The 21304-nt window shown below is 43.5% G+C and overlaps 1 protein-coding gene across 8 annotated transcripts in view; it reads left to right on the forward strand.

The window, feature by feature from the left end:
• The first annotated feature begins 433 nt into the window (after nucleotides 1-433).
• The window catches only part of gnb1l (guanine nucleotide binding protein (G protein), beta polypeptide 1-like), a 35302-nt gene continuing 14431 nt past the window's right edge, over nucleotides 434-21304 (forward strand). For 3 of the 8 annotated variants that reach the window (XM_020052365.2, XM_034296621.1, XM_034296620.1), the window contains exons 1-8: nucleotides 434-541; nucleotides 2587-2679; nucleotides 3023-3370; nucleotides 5997-6154; nucleotides 6356-6481; nucleotides 6799-6961; nucleotides 10158-10250; nucleotides 18164-18379. In XM_020052365.2, the coding sequence (XP_019907924.2) occupies nucleotides 6045-6154; nucleotides 6356-6481; nucleotides 6799-6961; nucleotides 10158-10250; nucleotides 18164-18379 (708 nt within the window). In that variant the 5' untranslated portion in view covers nucleotides 434-541; nucleotides 2587-2679; nucleotides 3023-3370; nucleotides 5997-6044. Of the gene's footprint in view, nucleotides 542-2586; nucleotides 2680-3022; nucleotides 3371-5996; nucleotides 6155-6355; nucleotides 6482-6798; nucleotides 6962-10157; nucleotides 10251-18163; nucleotides 18390-21304 lie in introns of all 8 variants that reach the window. The other 5 variants (XM_020052366.2, XM_020052367.2, XM_034296622.1 and 2 more) reach the window with 5 other exon arrangements.

Raw genomic sequence — 21304 nt, forward strand, 5'->3', positions numbered from 1 at the left:
CAAATTCTTGTGAACCCATGCTCTCCAGAATAAGCATATTTGCTCAATCTTTGAAGAGACTCAAGGGATGCGTTTAGACAGGCATTTCAATTCTAATACCTTTTTACTCCTATTGGTCATTTGACCAATCACAGCATATGTCAGGAGACCAGTACTGAAAAAGATCAGAATTGCCTGTCCAAATGCAGCCTCTCAAGTGCTGCTGCAAGTCAAATCCATTTCACATTTTCACATTTATTTAGGCCATAATAAGATATTTATTAATTAGTGTTATACTAATGTTTTTCTTTAGTTTAGTAATAACCACAGCTCATCTTTTTAAAATGTTCAATAGTTAAACAAAACGGCACACAGTTCGTGCTGGTTTAAGCAAGCAGAGGCTGCCAGCCAATGCATGATTTACACACAAAAAAGTCAGGCAGTGGTAGGGACGGCTCTCGACAACGCAAGGGTCCTTCAAGTTCAACTTCAACGGCGCTTGTTTTCTATTTTCCCTGTGTTGCTAAGTTATCTTTTCGACTGACCTATTTTATTACTACAGGTACTTATACAATGACAATGCATCATTTTGCTATTATATCTCATCTCTCTTTGCATGTTACAGATCTTTTACTGTGCACTCTTTGCTAATGTTCTTAGTAGTGCACTTAGCTAGCTAGCTATACACGCTGATTTGAAAGACATTTAGCTGGGAATTGGCTGGGCTAAAACTAGACAGTAGGTTCTCTAACTACTGTACTGGCCCTTCATATGTTTGTTTTTTTAATCTTAATTTCTATGAAGTTGACAATACAGACAGTTGATGAATATTATCTTCTGGTTTGGGAATAACTAATTTTGTTTACGAATGTTTTTTTGTAGTTCAAACAAGTTGGCTAGTTTTATTTACTTGTTTTATGTCGCAGCACAAGTTAACGGTATCTATTATTGTTACAACGTATTCCCTGCTTCCCCTTCAACACTAGAACATTTCCAAATAAGACTTCACATGTGATACAAAGTATAGGTGTCACACAAGTTTGGTCAGCGATTAAATGAATAACAACCAAATAAGTTATTCTTGTCTAGATTGCTAGTATATTTACAATATTTTTAGGAGAGGGTGCTGGAAGGGGTTTGAATGTGTGCAGCAGTGCTGTAGGCTGGTGGTGATGAATTGTTGCCAATCCTCTTGTCCCTCTGTCATGAAGTGTGCAGGTAAAACACCTGAGGGAGGAAATTGGTGATTATATAAACAGATAAGAGCTAGGTGCCTATAGCCTAAGTCAGGACCCTCCTAAATCAGGACGACACAGTGACAAAGTGCTCCATCAGTGCCTGCTTGCCTGAATGAGGCTTAGATGGTACTATAGTCCCTTATCTAGCATGGCCCCAGTTCAGCATTCACGCCATTGACAGGAACAATGCCTCTTCTTCCCCCCACTGCTGCCCTGAGTGACAGTAGGCGTAGGTTCACTCGTGTCTGACTTCACCCTCTATCTGGGCTAGCTCCGGCAAATCAGGGGGTGTTATGTTATTCCAGTCCAGATACCTCCACCACCAACCGCTCAGTCACACAATAAAGGGCGTGTGTCCGTGCCACTTCCTATGCTGTTTATTTAACTGCTCTTTTAGAATGGACCTTCAGCACATTGGTTTCCTCCTACGGAGAATCTGAAATTAGTGGCGGAGATAGGCGGAGGGTCTCGGAGGAAAGGCTGACTAATGGTTAAAATGTCAATGCCCCCAGTGAAGTGGAAATGCCTACAGAGATATTGAGAGAAAAGGGGGAAACACAAGATAAGACTTTTCCGATAAAGAACATAATGACCAATAGCTGAGGTATGAGCTCACTTGAAAGAGGTATTTCTTACTTGCCATGTAAGCTTTTGTAGTGCCTGTAGTGAAGTAGGTCAGAGCTGTTGTAAAATGTATAAACCTTTCTTAATAGATCCTCTACAAGCAGCCAATCCTTAATGCATGTATGCCCTGCAAGGTATTGTCATTTTCATAATGCATATCAAATCACATTCAATTATGATAATTAAAATCATTCTGTTGACTCATGGGACCATGGCACAGACATCTGTATATAATGGGTTTGGTGAGACAGGTCAGTGTAGTTTCCATAACAACCTCCCTGTGATCTGTATGCCCTGCTGGAATTTATGAATGGCAGAATATGACAGGGGCAGCTCAGGTGGGTAGCTACCTCTCACATGATAGCTAGCAACCAACTCCAAACAGCCATGGAAGGAATGTAGTCTGGACAACCCTTATTCCTGCAAACTTTGAAGCCCATATCGTAACGACCCTGGGTTCCCAATCCAATCCCCCCTTTCTTCATATAAGCAGCAAGCTCCACGAAGCAGGGGGCACAGATAGTGGCTGCGTTTGATCTGAAGGTCGCCAGCCTCTTGCTGGTGTTGAGAGATACCTGGCTGGAGGAGCTGGCTCTTATTTAATAACATGAAGGGGAAGCGGACTCTCTCTCTCATAATTAGGCATAATTACCCCGCAGGTGTTGACAGATGGGCTGAGAAGAGACAAACTGCCTTTATCCACAGACTTAGAGTCAGATTACCAGAGCTGTCTTATCTGTTACAGGGCCAGTAGGAGCCTCAATCTTCTCCTGGCCTTGCTACCTGGCTCTTCCCACTGGGGCAGGCAAGCAGGCAGCCCTGGTCTAAAGGAGCTCAGGTATATTAATCAGTCATTCTGATTTATTATTCCCTTTTTCCCTGTCCCACAAATGCAATGAACCGTTCTGTAATTTCCAAGATTTGTCTTTTTTAATAAGAGCTCTGTAATTTTGGAAGACAGGCATATTTACTGTAGACTAGCACATTCCCGGACTGACCTACTGGATTTATTATGTCATGTTTGAAAGATAGGGTTTTTTGTCTGATAAAAACTGGTGGTGGGGTGATCCTCCACCATTGCATGTAGCCCAATGTTCTGTCAGCCTTAGACCTGTGTCCTGTTCAGTCTATTCTGGCTGGAATATCAACTAGGCTGAATGTTTTGTTTTGATATATATCAGCTTGGCGAGACAGAGACACGGGAGCAGGCCTTAGCAGGGGAACCAGTCTGTGTTTGCTTGGTTGCCTCTCCAGGTTAGCGTGAAACAATTGAAGAGCCTCTCTGAATGGATTTGAGTGACACAGAACTGTTTATTTGTCTACTGTTTCTGCCTCCCACAACCTTCCACATGTTTGTATTGGGTTTTTTGGGGGGGGATTTGCTAACAACCAACCACCACAACGGTTCCATTGTGGGGGGCTGTCACAGACAGTGGCTCTGGAAATGCTGAGGGGGCCAGCCAGAGGATGAGGAGACTGGTATGAGGAAGTGGTGGTGTGGTAGAAGTGGCTGTTTCTGTATAAATAAGGTAAGGATCCCACCCAGTGTTCCCACCATGGCTGATATTAGACAGATATTAAATTAATATCGAAGACTGAGGTCTTATCTCAGGATTTACCTAAATTGCTCCACAAGGACCAATGTGGGTTTGTTTAATTATAATCCTCAGATAACCTCAGACTGTTACGTTATCTTACATGCTTAGTGTCAATAGTTTCTGTTAAGACTAAGCCTAGTCTTCTGCTTGAGGCGAGTCTGTGTGATACTAAAGATGTCCCTCTATTCGCTGCTTGAGCAGAGTCTAGCTGTGATACTATGGGTGAGTTCCTTCTCTGTGCTTGAGCGGTCAGAACCTGTGTGATGGTGTGATTGTGGTAGATGCTTGGCTGAAGTGGTAATGGGATAGCAGTGTGCTGCAGAACTAGCCTGGGGATGACTGTGTCCTTTGTTAGGGGTTCGAGTTAGATGGTGATGTTGGTACCCTCTTCTTAATTAGGGAGGCTGTCCAGAGGTCTGTCTTCCCGCTTCACGGGTTAACATGGACAATTTAACCACTAACCTTCTGAAATGAGCTTCTCCAAAATACCTCTGGCTCCAGTTTCAGCGTGTGGTGATGTGGAGAGTAAGGGTTAGCTTATCAATGTGGAGTGGGAGGTGCTTATAGACTAATATGCCTTGATTGAAAAAAACAGGACTGGTCTGTAACCAGTGGAAATGAAGTTGGCCTTTGGTCATGTTTCTTAGTTGTCCTCGTGTTGTGGTCTTCTTCTATCAAAGTCAGTTGTTGTTGTTTTCGTTCTCAACAAATCACTGTGATTTGTAGGTGTGGGAAGCAATTTAGAAGGTTACATATTGTGATACTGTCTTGCACTTTATTGTATATAATTTTAAAACGAAAAAATTTTTTTAGCACTTGTTAGCTGTGTCTGTGTCAATCTATTAATGTGACTTGGTCTTGTCTAGCCTTCTGTGGTTCTCTGTCTTTGGTGCTTGATCTGTTAGTTCTGTGGTTGTCTGTCTTTGGTCCGTGATCTGTTAGTTCTGTGGTTGTCTGTCTTTGGTCCCTGATCTGTTAGTTCTGTGGTTGTCTGTCTTTGGTCCCTGATCTGTTAGTTCTGTGGGTCTCTGTTTGGTGCCTGATCTGTTAGTTCTGTGGTTGTCTGTCTTTGGTCCCTGATCTGTTAGTTCTGTGGGTCTCTGTTTGGTGCTTGATCTGTTAGTTCTGTGGGTCTCTGTCTTTGGTCCGTGATCTGTTAGTTCTGTGGTTGTCTGTCTTTGGTCCCTGATCTGTTAGTTCTGTGGGTCTCTGTTTGGTGCTTGATCTGTTAGTTCTGTGGTTGTCTGTCTTTGGTCCGTGATCTGTTAGTTCTGTGGGTCTCTGTGTTTGGTCCGTGATCTGTTAGTTCTGTGGGTCTCTGTTTGGTGCTTGATCTGTTAGTTCTGTGGGTCTCTGTCTTTGGTCCGTGATCTGTTAGTTCTGTGGGTCTCTGTTTTTGGTGCTTGATCTGTTAGTTCTGTGGGTCTCTGTGTTTGGTGCGTGATCTGTTAGTTCTGTGGGTCTCTGTTTGGTGCTTGATCTGTTAGTTCTGTGGGTCTCTGTCTTTGGTCCGTGATCTGTTAGTTCTGTGGTTGTCTGTCTTTGGTCCCTGATCTGTTAGTTCTGTGGTTGTCTGTCTTTGGTCCCTGATCTGTTAGTTCTGTGGGTCTCTGTTTGGTGCTTGATCTGTTAGTTCTGTGGGTCTCTGTTTGGTGGTTGATCTGTTAGTTCTGTGGTTGTCTGTCTTTGGTCCGTGATCTGTTAGTTCTGTTGGTCTCTGTCTTTGGTGCATTGATACTTTATACAAGACTGTAACCATTAGGGATTCATATAATAAAATCCAATGTATATCCGTTGTGTAAGAGCTATCACGTAGGTCTCTTAGTATGGTCATATTTTGGTATGGTGAGCTGCCAGACCTGGTGATCTGACTTTGACACATGATTTCCTTTTTGCGTTTTTGTGGTGGCTGGTTGTCCCGAGCAGCTGTGCCTACAGCAGAAATAGTTATGTTGATGCCTTTTGAGGAAAGTCTGCTGATCAAAAGTTGAGGGAAAAGCTTGAGTCTCTCTGTGTTTACGGTAATTAAGTTGTCGTGGGGTGTGATTTATGACATTGAGTTTGAGCAGCTCTTATCAAGTTGGCCTGCAGGTTTTATTTTTGCATTATAGTGAATAGATCACTATACGTATTAGATGTACTCAAATTATTACCAAGTACCAAATACAGAAAATAATTAAAAAAATATAGCCAACAAATCACAATAAGGCCTATTGTAAGCGTATTGTTATTCCCTTACAAACTGAATTTCCCTCTCAAGAGTCATGTAATCAGCTCTGTCTGGAGAGAAGTCTTCCTTAAGCTTATGGTGAATTGCGAGATCTATCTTAATCACAGATTTCCACTTAAAGAAAATTGAAACTCACCCAAACTCGCAGGTTAGCCAAACTATCATAATTCATTTAGATCTTCAATGACGGGAATCAACCATATAAATCACTTCATTTATCATCAGCCCCCTCAGTTCCACTGTAGTCGTGTAGAACATGCTTTAAGCCAATGCACATCCAATGAACTCAACTGTTTGGCTTTCCTTTCTTCTTTTGTCTTTCGGTAGGTGAGACTGCTGTGATGACCTCTAGGGTTTTGAGAGTGTGACCTGGTAATGGCTCGCCCTGCCCCAGCTCCACTGTACACCCTGAGGGGTGCTGGGTCAGCCCTGAATGCCCTGCAGTTCAGGTGCTGTGGAGGGGACACTCCCCTACTCTTTTCAGGGTGAGCGACCACGCACCATCTCCACACTACAGCCCATCAGACAGTTACTCTTTTTTTTGGGGGGGGGAGCGGGGTGTATTATTGTTATTTTGGGGAAAACGCACCATACAAAGGAACATGCTGATTTATATTTCTAAAGTAAGAAACGTTGTAATTTGTTAGCCATTGTTGATCACATTTCTTGAATTGTGTTTTGTGTAGGTCAGCGCAGGGTTCAGTCCATGTGTGGAACCTGATCACTAGGAGAGCAGGGAAGGTTCTAGATGGTCATTCTGGAGCTTCTGTCATCTGGCTTAACACTCTCCTTTCCAGAGACTCTCTCATCAGGTAACTTCCTCATTGACAACATCAAGTGCTTACTGGTCTAATGATGGATAGTGTGCATTGTTTTTCTGGTGTGAAATAATATGCCTTACATTTTTCCTTGTTCTTCACTATTGACCTTTGGTCCTGTGTATTTCACTTGGTAAGACCATGACACTTGCACAACAGGGTTGGGGGTTTTATTGTCACAGATGGCCAGAACCAAAAAGTATAAAAATTTACCCATTCACTACTGTAGGTCACTCTGGATATGAGCTTCTGCTCAATTACTTAAATGTTCAAATGGTTAGCCTCCTCTAACTCTGCGTATGGGTTCACAGTCAGGGCAGAGACATGCGAGTTTGTCAGTGGGATCTGGCTGAAGGGCGCAGTGATGTCACAGACTCTGTGTGGACCGGTAGTGTGGGATTCTGTCGCTGTTCCCTGCTGGAGACTGGGCCTGGGAGATGGCTACTGGCCCACCCTGGAGAAGCCATGGAGGAGGTAAGAGGAGGAGGAGCAGATGTGGTGGTTGCGGTTGGTGGGTGTCCCTTTGGTTGATGCCTGGCAATGTGGGTGGATTGATTTCCTGCCTGTTGGGCCCTGTTCGGGGCCTCCCCCGGGTAGGGCCAGAGTGTCGCCGGACCCCCCGTCTCAGTTCCTAGGTCTTACACTGCTATACTGTTGTGCTGGGAGACTGGGTCAGTTCTCCTTCCCCACTAAGTTCTCCTTCTCCACTATAAATTGTTGTTGTTTTGATGAATGCATTTTCTGAATTTTCCCAGTCTTCTCCCATTTTAAACTTTAGGAGGACATGAGGTCCTGGTCCACACCTGCGGAGTACCTGGTTTGGGGGGCCGTTGCTGTCCCGTTCCTTGTCCATCTGGTCATACTTCTGACCTAGTCTAATTTTAAATAGCCCAGATACATTTATTAATTATTCCAATTGGACTCTTAATATCTCACCCGGCACAGCCAGAAGAGGACTGGACACCCCTCTGAGCCTGGGTCCTCTCTAGGTTTCTTCCTAAAATTCGGCCTTCTTAGGGAGTTTTTCCTAGCCACTGAAATTCAACACTACTGTTGTTTGCTCCTTGGGGTTTAAGGCCGGGTGCCTCTGTAAAGCACTTTGTGACAACTACTGTTGTAAAAAGGGCTTTATAAATTAATTTGATTGATTGATGAGAGCAAATGAGCTGACAGACAGATGACGGTCTTGGGAAACTTGCTGGTTCATGTGTTAACTGTGAAACATTTGATGATACACCTGTCAAAATAAAAATTTTACTTTGAGGAAGGATTTCTTTATATATATTATCTGTCTTTGTGCTGCTAAGACATGTCGGTAGGTCCGCTAATCGCAAACTTCACGGTCAATCAGAAAATATAAGAAACCAGTGGTATAAGTCAATGTGGGAGCCTACATGGGTGGAGGATTGCAAAATCAATCAATCAAATGTTTTCTAAAGCCCGTTTTACCTCAGCTGTTGTCACAGTGTTTTTACTGATACCCAACCTGAAAACCCAAAGAGCAAGCTACAACAAGGCATCATGTTCACTGCTGAGAACAGCCAGTGTGAATGCACTGACTGTTAATCAGGGGTCGTCTGTGAGAGCTGAAAATAGAGACCGTCTGAGGGCAAACCTAAACACTTAAATGTGAAGGGCCCTTAAGGCTTTTTGGATGAGGGTGAGGTCATCCCATCGATGGGACATAAACCGCCTTCACGATGCTGCAGATTGGTCACCAAGATCATGTTGGACCTCATGGTTGGACCTTGATGGTGGCAGTTCACACTGCCACCATCAAGCAGACAGAGACCGTTCAGGAGCCTCATAACCAGTACAAAAAGCCTCACTCCCCCCAGGGCATCTGACTTTTAAACTGCCTGTTGTCTTTGCACACTGACTTCAGATGCTTTGTGCACGCTCAAACACAATTCACACATCAGCTAATCGCACACTGAAACTCTCACGCACGCACGCACACACACACAGACACAGACTCTCGAGCAGACTGGAGTCTGTAGTTGTTTCATTATGCTGACTTCTACCACACACATGCATAACATCCCCCTGTTCTGTTCAACTGGCCCTCCATGGCTGCTTTACAGTCATCTACTGTATGCCCTCTCCGATGGGATTCTAATTCTTCATCCACACCCGTGCCTCCACGCTCACAGCTACAAAGCTTGGCATGTTGTTGTTGCTCTGAGCCAGAGGCAGAGGTAGGAAGGGAGCAGCACCATCAATTTGGGGGGCAGGCAGGTTTAATGTTTACCACTTGTTGCTGTCAGTGTGCTGCCATTTAAAAGTATTCATCAGAAGACCGGGGGTTTCCATGGGCATCCGCCTTTCTTTGTGTTAGTCCCACAACACTCCTCTGAGGCAGCGCCTTGAAGCCCACTTTGTCTGGCTGACAGGTTGGATATAAACATCGGGCACAGATGTGGTACCCCGATAAAATACAGATCGCTTCCTTAAATGTAATGTCTAATCTGATTGGTCCATTAAATGGGATGTGCACTCTGATTGGTCCATTAAATGGGATGTTGAATTGGATTGGTTGGGTAAACAGGATGTTAAGTCCTCGACCTTAATGAGGATGTATCTCTCTCTCTCTGGGGTGGAGAGACGGAGTACTGTAGCCACAGGGACTGGCTCACTCATTAGATTGTGCATCGACTTGCGGAGACCGAGTATCTAGCTGTAGGGAAGTTGGACAGGGAATGCTATAGCTGTAGTCCCTGGCCCACCCCGTGTGTGTTTTCTCAGAGTTAGTGCCAGCTTGTCTAGGTTATGAGAACGGCGCTGGCGTCCGGAGGTCAGGTCTTATTAGGATGTATTGCAGACTTCAGTAGGGCTGTAGCTCTGGCTGATGGATCACAGTCTAATAGTCGCTGTAAGTAGTCACAACGCCCGTGTCAACCTGTTATGTCCCAGACCCTTTTCCCTGTTGCTGTGCTCATTTGAATTTGATTAATGAAAATAATAGGAAACTACCCCCTCCCCCCAAAAAAACTGTGGAACCTTTCCTAAAGTCTTGCAAGAGTGATGCACGCTGGTGCCTTTTCTTTTCTTTCAGAAGTAAACTGCTTTTTTGTAGCATTTATTGAAAGCAGTAAGTCCCCACAATGTACTATAAAACATAAAGCCTGAAGTAGATCATCATGAAAGAGAAGCATGACGCTAAGCATCTGTAACTGACTTGTGTGTGTGTGTGACTCGGTTGAGGGTGGAAAGTCCAATTCTACACTGCTTTTCACTAAGGACATTTTAATTTTAATAGGAATTTTGAGTTGCCCCAAACTCTTCACCTATTTAAAAGAAGGAAAAAAAGAGAAAAAATATGAAGACAAGGATCATTGAAAATCGGACGCTTAATGAATTTAGCCATATTTATATTTGCAGATTGAAACAAATGCATCAAACTGCAACGATTTCTCGCAGCTCCATGACAAAAAAAAGTTTATTTAGTAAAGCAGCTTAAGAAATGTATTCTATTCACCGCCAAATTGGGGGACTAAAATTCAGCCAACCGTGCCCACTACCTCGCTTATTTCAACTTCTGCAACTCAAGCCCTGTATTGAACCAGAAAAAATAAAACTGGTTATTTACTTGGAATGTAATAACCTGAAATCTGTCTGTTCTTTTAATGAAAAATCTTAATGAACAATCTGCCTGTCCCTCTTCCTACAGGTGAAGGTTATTGAACTGCCCAGCCGTCAGCCAGTCTGCTCCCTGGTCCCACAAAGAAAACCGGGGATGGTCATGTGCATAAATCTGTGGCAGGTGAGGAGTAGTCAATTTGTAAGTAAGTGTTCACAATATAAAATCTAAGGGCTGGTGAAATCTTTTGAGAGCCATTGTAAGGAGTAGCCTGTACTGTGTCCTATAGTCACTATTCTTGGGCTGTTTCCCTGTTGGCACAATACAATATAGATACATGTAGTACACTACATTTCTGTTTGTTTCAGGGCAGTCTTGTCTCAAACAGAAGATCTGTTTGATTCAGGCAATCAAGAACATCACACATTTGGACCTGAAAAACTTGGTTGCTTTAACAGTATATTTTAGGGTTGTTATTTTACATCCATGTTTCCAAAGAAGTTGATGCTGTGTAAAATGTAAAGAAAAACAGGATACATGCTCACTTTGATGCCAACACGTTTAAAAAAATGAATAACATATCACAACGTAAAATTACAAAGAGTTTGGAGGATCTCATCCTCTACGGTACACAGTATCATTCAAAGATTCCGATAATCCGGGGTAATCTCTGTACGCACGGAACAATATTGGTTTTCACCCTCATCCCGATTCTGTGGTGGACATCACTCCATGGGCTCAGGAACACTTCAGAAAACCAATGTCTGTGAACACAGTATGTCGAAGCATCCACATGTAAGTTAAAACTCTACCATGCAAAAGATGAAACCATATATAAACAACAGCAGCACCTTCTCTAAGCCTGAGTTAATTTTAGATTAAGTGAGGTGAAGACTGAAAATATACTTTTTTTTCATCAGCGCACAGTGCAAAAGCCAGCATCCATGATGGTATGGGGGTGCATTAGTGCACAAGGGTGACTTGCACTGTGTAGGCACCATAAATGCTGAACAATATTTACAGGTTTTGGAGCAACGTACACTGCCATCCAGATAATGTCTTTTTCAGGGAAGGCCTTGCTTATTTCAGCAAGACAATGCCGAACCACATTCAACAGCATGGCTCTGTAGTAAAATAATCCGGGGGCTAAACTGGCCTGCCTGCAGTCTAGACCTTTCCCCTATTGAAAACGTTTGGCACATTATGAAATGACAAATACAGGATTGCAGCTCAACAGTTCGGGTATCCTTTGCTGTCCCAAGAATGGGACAACATTCCACTTTCCAAACCACAGCAAATGGTCTCCTCAGTTCTCAGATGCTTATAGAGTATTGTTTAAAGAAGAGGTGATCCAACAATGTGGTGAACATTTCAAATCCAGCTTGCTGGAGTACACAGCCAAAACAACAAAACCCTATGTGACTGTCCCAATATTTAGGGACGGCACTGTAGATAAGTCAAACAAACATATGCGAAGCCAACAATCTTTTGGGTTTGGTGATTTATAGATGAGTTGTCACAAGCCATTCTGTGCCTTTCTTGATACACCATGAGCGAGTTGAATCTCAGCAGTGTGATTAGTGTGTGGTAGTGCTGTGGTTTAACAACCATATATCAGCAAATATACAAGCCCTCTACCTGCCAGTCAACTGCATATTACTTGTAAAGATCCTTCACCTTCTTCTGTTTTTCCTAAATACTGCTGTTTTATTTTCCCAACATTAGAGACCAGTAATTATTTTCATTGTTAACTTTTCTTTCATTTACAGTTTTTAAGATTTTCTGCTTACCAAGATGTTTCATGTATTTTGACCAGTTTTTTTCCTGCAGAATGGATGTTGGTTTGGCCCTGGACGTTTAGTACCATCAGGAATCAAGTCGGCGTGTGTGTGTTAGTTGGGGTGGTTTTACCTTTCTGCACTGTTACCTTTATTATGGCCGCTTGTCTGTCCAAATGTTGGTAAAAGTTAATTATTACATTGCATCTCATAGAACAGGCTTATTTTGCTTTCCTTTTGAACTGGTACAGCTATTCCAATTGTTCGTCTTGTTTATGACTGTTTGTTTGCTTTAGTTTTGATCTTTTGAGTTCTTCATTATTTCCTTTTATCTGATTTTGTAAGCCAATGCAATTTTGGGCTCGACTGCCAGACATGATTAATAATTATGCAATATGAATGGGAGCAATATTCTGCAGGCAGACAGGCAGGCAGCTCTGTTTGACATCAAAGCAAAAGGCCCAGTTGACATTAAATCATTTGTCTGATCGCTTTCATCACTGGCCAGAATCATCTGGAACTGTTACAGAACCACTCAAACATTGCTGCGATGCTGCTGAGTGGGGATAAATGCAATACCTTACCTGCCAAGGGGAAATGCAGAAGGTTGAAAAGTGTGTTTGTGCGTGTCATCTGCGTGCCAGTGAATGTGTGTTTGTGTGTTACACATCTGTGTACATGTAAATGTGTTAGCCAAGTGATGAGGGCTGTAGTACACCCCCCCCCCCCAAACACACACACACCCAGCAAACCTAAGTATATTGCCCTCACATTCTGTCATTCAATCGCAAGAATCTTGCCTCGTTATCCACTTGATCCCTGCCGATGCAGTTTCCTCAACCTCTCACACGCACCGGGGGGAGACACTCCTCTTCACCAGGGGTGTCAGCTCTCCTCTTCCTCTCTCTCTTTTCTTTGTCTTGCTCTGTCTGACATTATTCTCTCCTTCTCCCTCCACTGTGCCGACTTACCATAAAGCAAGTCTTGTGTTTCTTGTGTCCTCACATCAGCAGCCGTTTGAACTGAGTGTACTATCGACATGTTATGCATTATGATTAGTGTTAGGTATGAAGGATAGGTATTCATTTGCGAATGAATGAGCTTTGGAAAAAGCTCAAAGTGGAGACATTTTGAAAGTGTATGCATATACACCAAACTGAAACGCACAGACTTCTGGAGTCAAAGTCAGTGGCTTAACTGCTCGTTCATTTGTTATGTAAACTTGGACCTGTTTTTGTCTGCCAACACTGACTTTTCTAATACCTATTTTATTGAGAACAATGTCACTCTTAATATGTGTCTGCTAAATTACCAAACTGTAAATGTCCAAAGCTATGGTGGGGAAATGTTGACCTGGTATAGGATAACAAAAAATCCGAAGGTTATTTTTGGATACATTCTCTGGTCACATTTATATTCAAAAGTGTTAGGCTATATTTTCTTGGGGGTAGAGGAGGGTTATTTCTGTTTTTTTTACTCAGGTCACTTTTCTATTCAGAATCATAGTGGACCAGGTGTGTTCCAGATATTTTCTCATAGTAAAAATAAATTATCCAACAATAATCACCAATGGGGCAGTTCATATTAATGATGGACTATTGCAGCCTGACAGAGCCGTGCATTTTGTTACATGCAAGGAGGCATAGTGGAGGGGCCCTCAGAATGGCCCCTGTCCTTCCATCCTACCCTTGAAAGTGAGAGCAGGGCTCTTCCATCATGATTACAGAGAGAACAGATTTATTGCCGTCCTTTAAATGCTTGCCGCTGGACCTTTTGGAATGGTTTAAAAGTGAAATTAAGAAGGACTTTCTTTCTTAAAATGTTTTTTTTTGCTATGCATTTTTTTGCCTCTCTGTCCTCCCAAGCCCTTTCCAAAGTTAGCATGTGGAGTAGGTTTTCTGTCTGGAAGGTAAACGAGCTAAGAGTACATTCTTAGCTCAGACCAGTTGAGAAGCTGAGGGCCAGTAGAGAAGCTGAGGGAGAAAGTGTCTCCATATGTTGTCCGGAGCATAGCAGAGGGGAGATGTGGGCTTGTGAGGTGGACAATGATGTATGATGTGCAAGGCTTTTAACATGAACAGAGGCTGCCGGCGAGAAGGAAATGTTCCTATACAGATATCCATCACTTTCAGCTCATCGCCCCACAGCCATGATGTCATGGCCAGGTTGAGTGGAGTGGATGAATGGACGGGAATCGGGATGGGATTGGTTCCGTATGTGGTGCCCACCTTTCCTTTCCTTGGTCTGTCTGTTCCCCTCTGATTATTAGCAATGATGAAGCCGCTGTTGCTTAAGTAAGGTCTCCCTCTTCCACCAGTGGTTTTGGTCATACGTTAGGCTGGGCCCTGTGAATTCTCTGAATGATGCATGCTTATGTTAAGTATGATGCTATCACACTGCATTGGTTATTTCCCCCCCTTTTTTTAACCTTTATTTTTACTGTTAAGGAGACACATCACAAACATATTCTACATATCATGCCTTCGTAAAGTATTCAGACCCCTTCACTTTCTCCACATTTTGTTGTCCTCTAGACATTTTAGTTGATTAAAAAACAATGAGAAGTCTCAAACTTGATAGTAGTCCACCTGTGGCAAATTCAATGAACAGGCCACCATTAAGAATGAAATTTAGAACGAAGTTGAAGCTTGAAACCACCAAGACACTTCTTAGAGCTGGCTATCTGGCCAAACTAAGTAACTGGGCAAGGGTGGCCTTTTGTCAGGGAGGTGACCAAGAACCCAATGGCCACTCAAACAGTACTTCAGAGTATCTCTGCAGATATTGGAGTACCTGCCAGAAGGACGATCATCCTCTGCTGGACACCATCAATCAGGCTTTTATGGTAGAGTGACTAGTTGGAAGCCACTCCTGAGATAAAAGGCATATGACATGCCACGTGAAATACTCTGAAAGCGTATGGAAATGTTTTTCTGGTCTGATACCAAAATATAACAATGCCAAGCCCTATATCGGGCGAAAAGAAGGTACCACTCATCACCTGGCTAATTACATCCCTATGATAAAGCATGGCGTTGGGATCATCATGCTGTGGGGATGCTTCTCAAGACAGGGGCTGGGAGACTGGTCAGGATTGAGGGAAAGATAAAAGGAGCAAAATACAGAGTGGGCTTTGAAGAAACATGATCCAGAGCGCACAGAACCTCAGACTGGGGCGAAGATTCATCTTTCAGCATGACAACAACAACCCAAAGCACACCATCAAGACAAGGCAGCAGTGGCTTTGGGACAAGTCTGTGAATGTCCTTGAAGCTCGGACATAAATCCGATTGAAGATCTGTGGGGAAACCTAAAGATCACAGTTTGCTGATGCTCCCCATCTAATCTGCTGACAAAGCTTGAGAAGATCTTCAAGAGAAAGTAGGAGAAACTGTCCAAATCCAGGTGTGCAAAGCTGGTAGAGACATACCCAAGAAGCTGTGATAGGTGCCGAAGGCACGTCTACACACTACTGAATAAAGGGTCTATCCAGTGATGTCTCTGGGACCGGGAACACCTGATATCTTGCATTACTATCCTATAGATGCTGAAATTACTGTTCACGTTTGCCCTTGTGCAGGTTTAGTTATGACAGCACTCATTTGATGGATTGTAATGTTAGCTTGCTAGTTGGCTACATTGGTATTAGCAGTATATAATAACATTTTAGAATATTAGAGACTAAAAAACACAACTGATTTACCTAATTTAGTGAATATTGAAGGGATATCAATATCCACTCCCCTGGAGCCTATGCCAGAATCCTGTTTGTGGACTTCAGTTCCACATTCAACACCATAATTCCCACTTTGCTCCAAGACCAGCTATCACATCTGGCAGTGCCTGAGTCCTCATGCAGGTGGATCACAAACTTCCTGTCCAACAGGAGGCAGCATGTGAGGCTGGGGAACCACATGTCTGACCCCCTGACTATCAGCACCGGCTTCCCTGAAGGCTGCGTCCTGTCCCCCCCTACTCTTTTCCCTGTACACCAACAGCTGCACCTCCAGTCACTACTCCTGACGTTTGCAGATGACACCACCCTCATCTGACTTATTTCTGATGGAGACGAGTCCGCCTACAGGTCGGAGATTGACCATCTGGTGTCCTGGTGCAGTCAGAAGAACTTGACGCTCAATGCCGTAAAGACAGTGGAGATGATAGTGGACTTCAGGAGAAACCCAGCTGCCCTCCACCACATCGCTCTGGGTGGCTCCCCAGTCAACTCTGTGGAGTCCTTTCACTTTCTGGGCTCCATCATCGCCCATCACCTCGCTTACAAAGCTCAGCAGAGGATGTATTTTCAGTGGCCGCTGAAAAAGTTAAACCTGCCAATGACTTATGATAACTTATACACTATCATTATAGAGTCCATCCTGACCTCCTCCATCACCATCTGGTATGCTGCAGCCACTGCCAAGGACAAGGGCAGGCTGCAGCGCATCATTCGCTCTGCAGCGAGGGTGATCGGCTGCAATCTGCTGTCTCTACAAGAGCTACACACCTCCAGGACGTGAAGGCGAGCAGCAAAGATTGGGGCGGATCCCTCTCCCCCTGGAAATGGACTATTCAGAACTCTCAAGGACACTGCATAAGTTAACAAAGAAGAGGAATGTGGTCATTTACGCATACAGGTAATTAATTCAAGCAGGACTTACCAAATGCAAAGAGCCCTTTTGATTAAGGGCAGTCCTCCATTGAAAGTTGGAGTACTGAGCACAGCTGGCTCTGTACCTTAAACTCGGAACTTACCAGGGGTCCATCCCAAATAGCATCTTATCACGAATTCAGTCAGTGCATTGACCTGGTTAAAATAAGCACACTTTGTAGGGAATAGGGTGTCTTGTGTTTCAGCCATGTTTGGATGTTAAGCACAGTTCTCATACAGTATACTACAATGGCACTAGTTTTCTCTCTGACTCTTAGGGTTCATCCATCTTGCCAGCTGTGCTTTATATGATGAATCTTTCCCTGAAGCATGAATCTGTAGTCCTGCAGAGAGCCTTCGTGTAGAGGGGCTATGGAGGATATAATGAATTAGGTGTCTACCCAGGGTTCCCTGGCCTCTGCCCTGTGACATCATCAATCAAGGAGTTCCAACACTTAACGTGAAGTGCGAGGGCCGAGGGGCAGCAGACGGTAATGCTTAGCAACCCAGTGAAACCCAGCCAGCATACAAAGGGACGCTCATTTTCGCTTGTTTTTATTTGTTTTCATAATCTCATAATATCGTTTGTTAGTGGCATGTTTATAAGGAATACATGGATTTGTCTATAATTTGTTTAAGACCAAGTGAAACATACCATTAAGTGAGAAGAGGACTTAAGGAGGGGGAGGACAGGGGAAAAGTGTCCTGGGCTCACTTGGCCCCTGACACACATGGAAAGAATTTATCTCCTTCAGCCTTACCTCTGCAGGGCACACCATGGCCAGATGGTTGCTCCGCCCCTTGGTGGGACGGATATCTCGAAGTATGTAGCTATGGCTCAGCAGTGTACAAACAATACAAAGAAGTATATTTTTGAGATATCCTCCCTCTGAACTGGTTAGGTTGCAACACTTGCCAGCATTCTTTGTTTCCGCTTGACTGTACGTAAGACATAATGATAGGTTGCTGTGTCGCTGATTTGCATAAGCCAGGTGGAGGTGTCTGCATAGCGGCAGGGCCTGCTTTCACTTGCCAAGAGAGATGAATGGTGGGCCTCCTCCACCATGGATCTCCTGTGGCCTACTTCCTTCCCTCCCTTTTTCCCTTCCCTGTTTCCTTGCCTCCTTTCTTCCCATTCTCCCTCCTTTTTTTAGTCACTCCTTTTCTTTTGTCCCTTCCTTTTACTTTCTTTCCTCCCTCCTTCCTTTCTTCCAGTGAGTAGATACTTGAACCCCTTTGTTTTTATCAACTCTTCTTTATGGTTTCAGCCCCCCATATTCCTTCTCATATGGCCTGTCCTCTTCCATGACTCATAATGAACTGGATCCTTCACAGGCATCCAGTAAACAAATGAGTAAGTTGTTCGCAGGGTACACTCATGTCGGCTTGCAGTAGAACAGGATACATAGAGCACGTCTGTACTAACTTGTGTTAGTCTACATTCAGCAGCAGCAGGTTTGCTCCTGTAGGGAGGGATACAGATGAGGAGTAAAGTGACGAGCGCTGTAATGGCTGCCAGGCCAAGCCGGTGGGAGAGTAATGGTTCTCACAGTGTCAGTGTTCTCCCGTAGAGATAACCCCTGCTCTGTCTGCGCTCTGTGCAGCCCTGTGGCTTCTGTGGTAACATCTCTTCCCTTTTCTCCCCCCCTGCTCTGACTCCCCTCCTCCAGCCAGATTCAGGCCCAGGCCCTCTCCTCCTGGCCGGTTATGAGGATGGCTCCCTGGCAGTTTGGGATGTATCCCTGAGGTCTGTGTTGAGCCGTGTGGCTGCCCACCCTGAGCCCGTCATGTGTCTGGCCTTTGACCCCACTGGGCAGAGGGGTGTCTCTGGCTCCTCCGAGAAGAGCCTCTCCTCCTGGACGCTTGATGGACAGCACAGACTTCAGGTCAGTGAGGGTGAGCCCTTTCCGCAGTCTTTCTGCATACTCTGTCTTCTCATCCAGACCTGGGTTCACATAGTATTTAAAATCTTTCTGCAGGTGTTTTCACAACTTACAACACAAACCGCGATTCTTACCGTAGATCAGTGTGTGAAATATTTCTTCTCTTTGGTCTGATTGGTTTGTTCGGTTTCACAATGTAAAATGTCAAACAAACTATACGCCAGTGATACAGCTATTAATAAAACGGTAGGGAACTCTGATCATCTTTAAAAAAAAAGTGGGTAAATTTTTATGCATATGAGAAATATGGGTTTACCACATCACTTCTCCACCTTACTGCACTGTCCTTTTTTTAAATGCACAAAAGTGCTCCGGTTTCGCCCATCAGGATGGTACTCGGGCTTCTTTATTCTGAGATACTTGAAAACCGCTCTTCCTGCTAGTGACTGTCGTATCACGCTCACAGTCGCTTGTTCTTCAATCAGACAGTAACTTGTAAAAAGTAACAGTAATACCTGTATACCTGCTTTATATAGCTAACCGCAGCTATGTGACTGAATTGGAATGACGTGTTGCACCAGATAATCTGGCTTTTACGTACATACTTAGTAAATATATAAACTAGCCTTAATAAAAAGGCTGGGCTCTTGGTCAGGCATGACGAAGATCTTCAACCGAAACGTTGCGGTTTTTCATTAAATGATAACGCTTGTGAGTATCACCAGTGTGCAAGAATATCCCAATTTTTTCTCGCACCTGGTCACTCCACTACAGGTGTGCGCTTAGTTCTTCCTTCTTTTTAATATACTGTAAGTTAAACATTGATCATGCATACCTTTTATTTTAAAGGCTTTGTTGATGCCGTTTTACAATGTGGAGGCATTTGTCTACACCCTGATGGCAGTATGGTCTATTTTCTGTCCAGTGCATTTATTAGATCTTCAATTATTTCTTTACCCTTCTTACGTGTGCACTCTTTGTAAATGTCTGAAAAGCCTTTTTCCCAACTGTCTTAGCAGCAACCTATACAGCACACTCTCTTCTGGTATGCCCATGTTTCAGCCAAACCAGGAACTACACCAGAAGTGAAGATAGACTCAATAATTCATGTGTGAAAGGGCTTTAAGATTGACATTTACAGTAGCCTTAAGTTTAAACCGGAAGTACAGCCTGGATTTACATTTTTATAACACTGTTCACTCCAAACCTAAGCTTAATATCAACGACTGTACAGAGGTACTTTTACTCTTACACCTGTTCTATTCTCTGGTCACCAATGGTAATTGCTTTTTAAGCTGATAGTTTTCTTCCAAATGTCTATGATTCAGTCTTTGTTCTCTGTGGCATTCAGATCCAGACATTTCTCCCTGCATCAGAGGTCAGTCTTAATCCACAGAAAAATATTATTTAAATGAGATGTGACAAGGATAACCGTCACATGAGTATTTCATGTATTATCTTTGGGAGTAGAGATGATGTTGTGATGTTGTCTTTGTAGTATTTTCAATTAAATATAGGGTTAAATAATTTGCACATCATTGCATTGTTTTGTTTTTTCCATTGTATGCAGCGTCCCAACTTTTTGGAAATGAGGTGGTATATTTAATATACATGTCTGAAGTATCATAATTGGCAATAATTACAGCTGTGAGTTTGTTGAGATAGCTCTTAAGCAACTTTGCAAACCTAGATTTACAAATCAATCAAATGTATTTATAAAGCCTTTTTTGCATCAGCAGTTGTTACAAAGTGCTTTTACAAAACACCCAGCCTAAAACCCCAAGGAGCAAGCCACAACAATGTTGATGCCCTGTGGCTAGGGAAAACTCCTTATTTGGGGCCGAAATTTAGGAAGAAACCTAGAGAGGAACCATGCTCGGGGGGGTGCCCAGTCCTCTTCTGGCTGTGCCGAGTGAACATTTTAAGAGTACAAGTTGTAATCATTAGTAAATGCATTTGGGCTGTGTCCAGAGTCTATAAAACGTAATCCAGGTCGGGAGCATGACCAGAAAGACAATGACAGGGACAACCAGGTGGAGGGGAGGTGGAATCGTCAGGGATCGTCTTGATCTGCAACACAACCAGTAGGACTTTGGACAGTGGCATCAACGAGTCTGGTACTCGGGAGTTGAGAGTCTGGTACTCTGGAGTTGTTGACCAAGACCTCACGTCCTCCTAAGTTTGAATGGAGCAGGAGACAAGAACATTTAGAGAGCGCATTCCTTAGGTTGAAAAGGATTTACATAGGAGAAGGAGAACTGACCCTACTCCCCCAGCACATTAATATAGCAGTGTAAAACATTGGGGCTGAGACAGTGACAGCGACAAGTAGGAACTCAATGCACCCACATTGAGAAGAATCAACCAAAGGGACACCAACCAACCGCAACCACCCTGAAATCAGGGCCGATTATTGCTAGCAGAGTTCACCCCAATTTGCCAATTGGTGCAACGGAGAGACAACAACAAGCCAGTGACTCCGCCCCTGAATGGCATTGGAGAGAGGGCATCCCAGTGACTTCCTTGGGGAACACCAATGCAACAATTACAGTGGATATAAAAAGTCTACACACCCCTGTTAAAATGCCAGGTTTTTGTGATGTAAAAGAATGAGACAAAGATAAATCATGTCAGAACGTTTTCCACTCTTAATGTGACCTGTAATATAAACAATTCAATTGAAAAACAAACTGAAATCTTCAAGGGGGTAAAATGAAAATAATAACCTTACAATAACCTGGTTGCATAAGTCTGCACATCCTCTTAAAACTGGGGATGTGGCTGTGTTCAGAATTAACCAATCGCATTCAAACTCATGTTAAATTAAAGTCATTACACACCTGCCATCATTTAAAGTGACTCTGGTTAATTACAAATAAAGTTCAGCTGATTTTCCTGACATTTTCTTAGTTTCATCTCAGAGCAAAA

This window comes from Esox lucius, chromosome 13, assembly GCF_011004845.1.
Source record: "Esox lucius isolate fEsoLuc1 chromosome 13, fEsoLuc1.pri, whole genome shotgun sequence".
Classification (NCBI taxonomy): domain Eukaryota; kingdom Metazoa; phylum Chordata; class Actinopteri; order Esociformes; family Esocidae; genus Esox; species Esox lucius.